This window comes from Gavialis gangeticus, unplaced genomic scaffold (genome assembly GCF_001723915.1).
Source record: "Gavialis gangeticus isolate Ggan-Ray unplaced genomic scaffold, GavGan_comp1, whole genome shotgun sequence".
In the NCBI taxonomy this organism is placed as follows: Eukaryota; Metazoa; Chordata; order Crocodylia; family Gavialidae; genus Gavialis; species Gavialis gangeticus.
In genome coordinates this window covers 10,340,956-10,350,885 of record NW_017729014.1, presented here as the reverse complement: position 1 = coordinate 10,350,885, position 9,930 = coordinate 10,340,956, and the positions used below count along the sequence as shown (strand labels likewise).

Genomic DNA, 9,930 nt, shown 5'->3' with positions numbered 1-9,930 from the left:
ATTCTGCAGAGAGCAGGGTGAGAGCGTCATCACTGCAGGTCTCTTGGTATTCAAGGACTCTGCATGACTCAAGTTGCAGCACGGGAAGTTTAAGTTAGATATTAGGAAAATCTTTCTCACTAGGAGGGTAGTAAAGCACTGGAACAGCCGGCTACCCAGAGAGGTGGTGGACTCTCCATCCTTGGAGGTTTTTAAGACCCGGCTACACAAAGCCTTGGCTGGCATGATCTAGTTGGGGATGGTCCTGCTTTGAGCAGGGCGTCGGACTCACTCGATGACCTCCTGAGGTCTCTTCCAACCCTTATTTTCTATGAGTCTATGGTTTCAGGCTGCAGCACAAGAGGTGGCAGGCATGTAACATTTCGAACAGGCATGGGGCCAGGCTGTCTCAGGTGCCTACAGGAGTCAGGCACACGCCTGGCAGCAAGGACCTGCGATAACTCCCAGCTTGGCAGCCTGGCTTGATAGACTGTGGTGGATTAGGTCCAGGTGTGCTGCAGGACTGGGTGGAAGGCACCCTTTGGAGAGCGGCTTTTAGCAATGGCGTTGGGCAAATGGATGCAGCAGGATGGGTAGATGGCATCCCTTCTCCGCTGAGACCTGTGCTAAGGACATCCGCAGCAATGGTGCAGCTGCCGTGGTACCACAGAGCCATCTGGTGGGCACAAGGTGCCAGCCTCGGCTACAGGAGTGGGGCTGCATTGCCCCTTCCTCTGTATCCTTATTACCCCGCGACTTTGCCTGGGCTCCCCCCCCCACAAGTGCAGCCCTTGATTTGAGCTGAGCTGTGCATAATGAAGCTGGGAAAGGGGGACAGTCCTAAGACTAAGGAGACCTAAGGGATAAGGCAGGGTACTGCCCACCCTGTGGCCCCTGGTTCCTACAGCCAGTGTGACAGAGAAGGCCCACTAGCCCCTCCTGGGGAGCTGAGCATGTTCAACAGTGGGGAAAAAAGTTCCCTCTGGGACCAGCATGGGCAGGGGGGAATCCGTTTCAGAGCCACACCTCCCTTGCCCGGGGCTCCTGCTGGATTTACTGATGCCCACAGCGCCCAGGGTCCTGCAGGAGCATGCTTAAGTTGCCTCTGTAGGCAAGCCCCTTCGGCAGTGGAGCACTGGGGACACCCAGTGCCTGCCGAGGTAAACGTCAGGCCTGCGCGCGCTAAGGGAGCTGGTGTCAGCCCACGTGGCCGTCCCCTTTGGAGCCAGCCTTACAGCGGTGTATGCTCAGTAAAGCTCACTCAGTTCTGCTCAACATCTGGGGCAAAGACTTGCTCCCACTTCCAGCCTGTAGTTAGAGGGAGCATAATCCCAGGGTGGTGTCCTGACTGCATGGCTTTGGGCTAGCCAGGGGCTGGCTGTCCAACAGCATTGGGGCATGGGGCTGCCTGATGCCCTGTGCTCTAGGGATGGCACAGACCCTCTCCGACAAAGGGGCAGGAAGTGGGTGCTGAGCTGCATGTCATCCAGCGAGGCACTGGATGAATACTGCCCCGCAAGGACAGCGTGGGCAGCAGTGGGGTGAGCACACTGGGGTATAGACCCATTGCCAGCAGGCAGGGAGCTCACACCTGGCCTCAGCCTCCTAAGGGGTAAGAGCAAAGAGCTGTGAAGTCAGAGACTCAGTTCAGCTCTAGGATCTTGGAGCGGGCTGTGAGGCAGAGGGTACCCTGCCTCATAGGCCAAGCTGGGGTCTCCAGACAAGCCATATGTCTTGGTTGTCAGAGCTGAAGCTTGGGGGAGGTGATGCTCTGTGGGAAAAGACTCCTTTGCCTTCCCAGCCTGTGGACCTGAGCTCTCTGGACCCATGATGGAGGGTGCACTTCCTGCCCGCAGAGAGGCTATAGATCTGCCAGCTTCTGCCAGGCAAGGGTGCAACTGGGAAAGTGGGCATGTGCCATTCCTGGAGGCCATCCAGCACCAGGCAAGAATGGGTGGGGACTGCTACCATAGGCCTCTTTGTCTGGGGACTGCTGGCATAGGCCCCCACCTATCCCCCAGGGTGGTGGCGCAGAGCATGCTCAGCCCTGAGGTGCAGACAAACCCTCCAGACGAAGCAATGTTCACAAGAGCCTTGTTTATTGCCTTCACCCACGGGGGGGTTCTCAGTGGCTGAGGATGCATATGGGCCCACATTTCTGGGCATAGCCAGTCGTAGAGAGCCTGGCGAGGCGCAGGGCTGGGGTGGCTCAGAAATTCTCGCTTTTTGCAAAGGAAAAAGTGAGCGTGTTGTATTGGATAATGGTGTGCCCTGGTGCTAAGGGGTTAAACTGCGTACACTGCCCTGGCAGGCCCAGCAAAGAGGACGTGTACATGTATGTGCACATGCACACACAGACACACACATATGCACTCACACGCACGTGCACACAACTGCTCCCACTCTCCCTCACACACACACACACACCCCTGCTCCCTCAACACTCAGCCAGCCTACTCAGGGGAGGGAGCCCTCTTCCAGAAGACTGTCTCAGCAGAAGCTGTGCTCAACTAAGGCCTGTGCTGTGGCCTGGAGGCCTCAGCGATTCGGCGAGGTATTGGGTGGGGAGATGCACCTAAGCGTGGTCTGGCAGGAAAGCATTTGGTGTGGAGCGGGATGTGCCATTTCCAGGTGCAGGGGAAGAGCCTTGGAGCAAGGAGAGCTTATAGCAGAGTGTCTAGGGTCCGGGGAGTCTGAGGAGCCTTGGGGCAGAGGTGGCTTCGAGGGGTCCCTTGTTTCTGCAGCACAGAGCCAACGGTGCTGTCTGGAGGCTTTTATCTAGAGCGCGGCTGTCCACCCTCTAAGCCACACATTAGGCAGACTTCCCTCGCCAGGCTGAAGGAAAGCAGGTAACTTGTATCCCTATTTAATAAATGGGAGGGGAGAGATTAAAAGACATGACCCAGGTCACAGAGGGAGTCAGTGGCAAAGCAGGGACAAGAACTGACAGTTTCCTGGGTCCGGATCTTACAGGCCTTTCTCTCGCTCTTTAAAGCTTCCAAAAAAATGAGGGCCGTATCCCCCTCAAAGGTAACTGAGTTGGACTTGGAGGTGGGAGCATCTGCTGAGGGCGGAGGAGGGGTTAGTGTTGGAGGCAACACGTGTCCCAAAGCCTGAGCAGGCAGTAGCTTACAGGACTTTCTCTCTCTCTCTCTCTCTCTCTCACACACTCACACACACACACACACACACACACACACCAGGTTATATGCTCGTGGCCCAGACTGCCAGCCTTGACTCTGGAAGCGGCACCATGCAGAACCCATATGAAGGCCACGCACGGCTTGAAAGTCAGTTCCGGTGAGCAGGACCTAGCCTGATCCAAGGGCCTGTGGCCAGGCTATGGCTCCACCATCACGCTGCTGTTAGTCACGCGGACCCCATACCAGCCTTTCCAGAAAAGAGTGTCCTGACCACCGTGTTCAAAGCAAATGAAGCGGACCCCTGGGCCGTAGTCAGAGAAAGTGTGAGAGGCCTTAGAGGGAAGAGAAACAAAACGGCTTGTAGTAAGTTGCCCACCTGGAATCCCCACTCAGAGGGAGGCTTAATGGGTTAGCAGGCTGCTGAGCTGCATGGTAACCCCACCTTTTAGCCCTGGTACAAGGGCTGAGGAAAGCAAGAGGATGCAGCTGGGAAAGCTCCACCTTCCCGCTTGCCCCCGGGGCTGACCTGCTGTCCCCCGCATGCCTTGCCCTGCCTCCCCAGCTGGTCATTGTGCCTCACCTCATTCCAGCTGCCATCGTTGTCCTCTGGAATAGCAACGGTCTCGCTCTTGTACTCTGCCAGGACATCCTCATGCTCTGACAGCAGCTTTGCAGAGAACTCATAAAGGCAGCCAGCATCGCGGCGACCTGCATACCTGAAGATGGACCCAGCCCCAGTGTTTCAGAGGGGAACAGCTGAGCCTGTGCTGGATATCATGTAGCCACAAACTCAGGTGAGACCCAACTGGGGCCAGAAAACAAAGCCCCAGTGGTCTGCTGCCCAGTCACTAAAGACTGCTAGCAACAAGGGGACATCCATGCTCTCTCAGGCACTGGCATTTTTACTACTCTGCCCGCAATGGGAGCTTTGGGAGGTCAGCACTTCCAAAAAAAATCAGGCCTCATCTTGGTTCCCAGTGCCAGACCTTTATCAATGTGGGCAGTGATGGGAAGACAGGGCCAGGAGGCATAGTCACTGCCTCTTATCCCCATCTCCATCCTCCCACCCCACTCTCCACTCACCAGTCCTTCACCACAATTTTAGGTTGGGTGGTGTCCATCAGCTCCTCCCAGTACCCCTCAGCCCGGAGGTCAATGACCTGAGACTTGCGGCACCACCTGGAACAAAGGGGTTAATAGGTAGCAAAGCCCTGGCTCCCCTTCAAGTGGGAGAGGAGGGGGGACATAAAAGACAGCCTTACTCATAAGATGTGACGAAGTACTTGTGGACTCCATCGCTGGGAAAGCTTTCCCCAAAGTCCCCAGGGAGCTCCTCCACCTTCCAGCCATCACCTCCGTTCGCCACATCCCCCCAGTGCTCCAGATCCTCTGCATATGGCATAACAAGAGAAAGATCTTGGGTTCTCTCTCACATGGGCTCCAGGAGGACCAACGTTCCTGCACAGGGGTTTCTTCAGCCCATCTCATGATGGGAGTTCAGTTCAGGACCAGACTGACAACCCACTGACGCTAAAAAGTGCTAACTTCTGGGGGACCTTTGCAGTGTAAGGATCTTGTAATGCAGACTTTCATTCTCAGCATCCATCTCCTCGACCTCCCTTTGCTGCAGAGCCCTGCTTAGCATTCAGGACAGATTGCACTTATTTGACCAAGGTCTGATGGGAAATACACAGCGATACTGTGTGTTAACCCGACCGCTGAGAGATGCTTGTGGACCCCAAATCCTGCTTGGGTTGGAATTGAGCTGTGGCAAGTCCCCCAAGGGAAACGGTTCCCTGCTCTTTCTTTCAGAGACATTTCCAACCAGTGCTCCTAGTTACCATGTGTCAAAACATCCCTGCTGTGCTGGTGCTGGAGGGCGGGGGAAGAACTGACTCATCTTGTTCTCTCTTGGAGCAAGATGTCAGGATGAATGGGGGCAAATACATCAGACTTTCAAAATACGTTAGTTGTAACAAACCCAGGTGCTTGTGAAAGAGGGAAGGATTGTCTCGGTAAACTTTGGTGCTCTTATTGCTTGTTTGCAATCAGCTTTTTGCTTTGTCCACAGGGATGGGGAACTCCAGCCTGCCTTCCCTTGGCTGTGGGGGTTTCCAGACTTTGCCTGGAAGACTGCAGCCAAGCAGCAGAGAGGTGCCTGCAGCTCTCATAGGCTGCCCAGAATTGGAAGCCAGGGGGTCCTGGGTGCCAACCCCAGCTCTGCCACCAGCTCCCTTCCTGGCCTTGCCAATGGCCTTTACTGGAGTGTTTGCAAATACGATGGGCTGCCTGGGTTGTGCATGAAAAGGCCTCTGCTTTGTTGGGGAACCACCCCTCTGCAGAGTACCCAAGGAAGCCCCGTGACCACAAATGACTTGCCTCTGAGTCTGCCCAGTCCTGTACCCACCTTCATCCTGCCTCCTGTTCCAGGAGGAGGGTAGTACCAGGGCTACATGCGAGGCCGAGTTAATACTTGTACTCTGCTTTGCAAATGCAAAGCATCCCCTCCAGGATTCCTGCTGTTGGGCTGCATGGAGCACTAATGCCAAGCACAATGGTGGGTTTTGGTTCCTCCTCTCACCCAGCCTATTTCCCTCCTGCACATCCCAGCAAAGCCCCATGCGGAGGGTGAGCTCACATGGACTCAGCACCTCACCCCAGCTCCACCTGTGGGAAGCCCAAGATAAGAGGCTATGGGGTTAATAGGAACAGGTACTGCCCCATCCCACAGACTCCTCAGAGAGCCAGGGACAGATGCTGCTCAGTTCCCAGCCCTCTCCTCAGCCCCTCACCGGGACCGGGGGGTTGCAAGGTGGAGGCACTCACCTTCCCCACACGGGTTCTTGATTAAGTTCCTCTTCCTCTTGCTGAGGAAGTAGAACATCTGCCAGTTATCTGCCTCCTCCGCGGGCTCCTCTTCAGCGAAGCCCTCTTGCTGGCACTTCAAGATCCAGAGAGCTGCTCCATCCACCAGGTTCTTCCATTGGCAGCAAACCAGGCGGCACACCAGCACCAGGTCCACAGCAGGGATGAAGGCCAAGATCCGGATGAGCACTGCCTCTGGAAGGGAGTCCATCCTGCCACCTGCGAGAATGATGGGGAAGGATCTGCTGAGTCAGAGCCCTGCACTGGCCCTTGGACCTTGTCTCCCAGCTTCGGGAAGGTACCTTGGAGGAAGAAAGCCCTGAGCCTGGCACCGAGCACACACAGCACCTTCTTACTGGCAGCGACGTCCCAGGAGGAACGAGTTAATTCCTAACCTCGAGGCCTCCTGACTGCCAACCGCTCTGTACCCTGAAGCATGAGATTGGATTGTCCTTCCTTGAGGGCAGATGGCGCTCCCTGAGCTCCAGCAGCCTGGATGTGTCAGCTGAACTGTGAAAGGCAGTGGGCCTCGAGCGGAGCTTGTGGGTGAGGGAGTTGGGACCTCGTGTGGCACCAGCCTGCGCCTCCAAACACCATTCCTTCCCCAAATGCACTTATGTGGGAATCTGGCACTGAAAAAGATGCTGGACATGGAGTCCCTCTCTGCTGAAAAGCTGCAGGCAGCAGTTCAGGGTGCCTCCAGGACTTGTATGTCCTGAAACGATGCCCAGAAACCCTGGTGACGGGCTTTCCTATCAGTCCCTATACAGCAAGGCAGACTGAAGCTGGCTAGTCCTGGATTTGCAAGCCCTGCATGTCAGAGTGTACCCTATGGTAGGACAGGGCCTGCTTAGCTGGCAGATCTCTCAGTCAAAGCCTCTGGGACTCTCTCTGCCTCTTGGAGCTTTGTCACCCTGGCAACAGGATCCAAAGCATCCCTTTGCTCTGGCACACTGCCCTGGAGGCCTTCCCTGTCCCTGCACATGCCCCTCCAGGCCCAGCAACTGCAGAAGGACCCAGGGATGAGTATGCAGATTGAGAGCCACGTGCCACCCGCACGGGATGCACCATGACTGTGCTTCTGTCCAGCCAGATCCCTGCACCTGGCAGATGCTGAGACTGCAGGGAGATGCTGCCTGCATAGACCTTTCCAGACTGGCCAGGAGCAAGTCACAGAGCCTATCAATAGCAAAGAGCTACTCAGCTCATCTCATGGTGCAGCCAGCAAGGAGTGGAACCCAGGGGTCAAAATATCCCCTAAATGACCCGTGGAGCAACCAGCAGTAGTCATTCAGCCAGGCCCCAGCAGGTACGGTGCTGTGTCAAGGCAGAGAGAGATGCAGGGGGCATGGCCACCAGGAGCTTGAACTCCCCAGCTCCAGCTCCTGAGCTCACGTGCAGTAGGCACCAAATCTGCTGCACCGGCTGCTGCTAGCAAACAGTTCCTGGCTCAAACTTCAGCATGCAGAAAAACTGAGAGGGGCAAAGGGAGGCAGAATCAGGCTGTGCTGGCTCCAGCCCCCATTCTGATACCCACAGGTACTTCAGGGCACCCGACAGACAAACTCACTGCATGCCAATCAGATCTAACCTCTCATCCTCTTTGCCTGACTCTCCCCCAGGCCTTGTAAGGATGTGGGCTGCAACTTTGCTTTCACCCTCTTACTTCACCTTCCTCTCTCATAAAATGAATGACGTGAGAGCTCCTTCCCAGCTCCTTTCCCCTTGGGGCTGCCCAGCCCTGCCCTGCTCTATTCTACTGCCCCTTTCTGTAGAGATGCACCTGCTGCCTTGCAGAGGAGCATGGATCTGGGGGACTCTGCCCCGGCGCAGCCCTGGAGCAGGCTGAGCAGGCTCTGGGGAAAGGACTGTGCTGCAGACCCGGTGCGTGCTCTCCAAGAGGGCTGCATCCCACTGCAGTGATGCCTGCAGCTGCCCTTCTCCCACCCTGTCAGCACAAAAGGGATGGAGCTGAGATGCTGAAATGCTCCTACCTGAACCACTGCTTCTGCGGCTGCTGCACCACTCTGGACTGATCTGTCACAAGCAAGTGCTGCTGACTCTTCCTCGGCAGAGGCAGGATGGGCTCCCCTCTTAAAGGGGCAGTGCCTTTGCCACTCGCAACTGCCTCATTTATTGGCTTGTGTTTTCATGCTGACCTGGCTGGAGGCTTGCCTGGGATGGTGTAAGCATGGGATTGGGTACCAGGGCATTCAGATCCCTACCTCCAGCTCCGCCATTGGGTCACTGTGTGAATGTGGGCAAATCTCATTGCCTCAGTTTCCCCAGTTGGTAGAAGAAGGATAATGTCACCAAGTCTGAATAGTGCTTGGTGCAATTTCCTTGCCTTTTACCATCATGCAGCACTCCCTTAGGCACCTCATGGCATGGGAAAGGGATTGGACTGGCCCAGGACTCCAACCCCTGGCCTGTGCCAGGCAGAAGCCCACGTAAGGGGAGTCCTGGATTGCTGCAGTGTCAGAAGTGCCCTCCCCGCCACACTTTACTTATGGGTCGGTGTGTGTGAAGTACAGGGACCACGCAGCTGAGCATGGTATACATATCCTAATTATAGGTGAGGTGGGGTCTCAGGCTTGGGTATCAGAGGTGCCCAGCTTATTTGGCAGACAAGGTTCGTTGGGTAAATCTGATATCTTTTATTAGAGCAACTCAAATAGTTGGAAAAAGTCTTCTTTGCAAGCTTTTTGGTTACAGATACCCTTCTTCAGGCTGAGGAAGCATCTGCAGTTGGTGTGTGCCTGGATGGAGGAGCACACAGCTATTTGGGGCACGTAGGGTGATGCCATCTGCATACCTGGAAACCTCTGCTCCCAGGAAGCAGAGAGTCCTTCCCCCAGACACCGGTTTTTATTTACAATGAATTGCATGAGCGAGTGGAATATCTCAGAGCTACTGACACCTCCTCCTCGAACCCAGCTTCTAGTCCCCTCGCACTGCAGTTGCAAGGCCTTCCTCCTCCCCTCGAAGCATCTGCATAATTACAGTCCAGTCCCCCCCTCCATCTGGGCTTCTCTTCATTCCTCCTCCTGCTTTCTCATGCCCTTCTTCCTTCTTCAGTTGCATGCAGGCATCCACTTGGCACTGGCCTCTGACTTGTGGTGCATCTGCTCTTTGGGAGGCAGGATGGGGGGCTGGGGTGTGGAAATCCCAACTTGAAATACCTCCAGGCTGATTTTCAACAGGGCCCAGACTCCCCACACGTGTCAAATGACTGGCTGCACGTCTGTGTAACAGGAGCCTAGGCTATTTCCAAGGTGAGGCTAAGCAACGTCATTCGAATGCCCTATTATTTGCATGGGGTGAGGTCAGGTGTGTGCTGGGCCTGCCAACCTGCCGTCTCATTTCAGATGTAATAGGAAGGCGCAGCGGAGAAGCAAAAGGCGCAGGGCTCCTGCAGCCGCCCCACTGCACTAAGCGTGAAGTTGGGCCGCTGTACCAAACTGCTGGTGTGATTCATTTTGGTAGCACTGACAAGGAGGGTACCAGGTTTGCAAAACAGCTTTCCTTTGAAGGCCTCGTTACACAGTCATTTCAGGGCAGCTCCTAGAGCTCTTAACCCCTGTTGGCACAGTCACACCCGAAACTATTTCTATGTACTAGGTGTGCAGCTCGGCGGGGGGACATTGTAATAATGTTCCAGGTCAAATGAGCCCAATCCGGTCCAAACCAGATGGACTGAGCAGAACCCAAAAACCAGAACAGTGGAGCAAGCACAACTCAATTGTCCTAAATTGCCAGGTAGGGTGCTACAGCTGGCAAGCATCCGCCACCCCGGGGCTTGAGAGACTGCCAGATCCGCTGGCAGGCCTCTGCCCTGGAGGCCCTGGGACTGAACGCCTCCAAGCACGGCCCGGCTGGCCCCTCCGGCGGCGCCCGTGCGCCACTCGCCTGCACTTACTCGGCGCCACCAGGGGAGGCGCCC

General features: G+C 55.8%; 1 protein-coding gene across 1 annotated transcript; it reads right to left on the bottom strand.

Annotated features, from left to right (window-relative positions):
* Positions 1–2,059: 2,059 nt before the first annotated feature.
* FBXO2 (F-box protein 2) lies at positions 2,060–8,656 on the bottom strand. Its single transcript, XM_019511730.1, has 6 exons — positions 7,982–8,656; positions 5,949–6,206; positions 4,385–4,511; positions 4,206–4,301; positions 3,703–3,838; positions 2,060–3,454 (listed from the first exon to the last, which is right to left on the bottom strand). Exons 2-6 carry the CDS (start codon positions 6,196–6,198, stop codon positions 3,320–3,322), a joined length of 744 nt encoding a protein of 247 aa, XP_019367275.1. The 5' UTR covers positions 6,199–6,206; positions 7,982–8,656; the 3' UTR covers positions 2,060–3,319.
* Between the last annotated feature and the right edge of the window lie 1,274 nt (positions 8,657–9,930).

Coding starts and splice junctions, on each gene's coding strand:
- FBXO2 (XM_019511730.1), bottom strand. CDS start 6,198: ATGGACTCCCTTCCAGAGGCAGTGCTCATCCGGATCTTGGCCTTCATC. Junction 4,302..4,384: donor TACTTCGTCACATCTTATGA/GTAAGGCTGTCT, acceptor CCTTTGTTCCAG/GTGGTGCCGCAAGTCTCAGG. Junction 3,455..3,702: donor ACGATGGCAGCTGGAATGAG/GTGAGGCACAAT, acceptor CTTCCCTCTAAG/GCCTCTCACACTTTCTCTGA.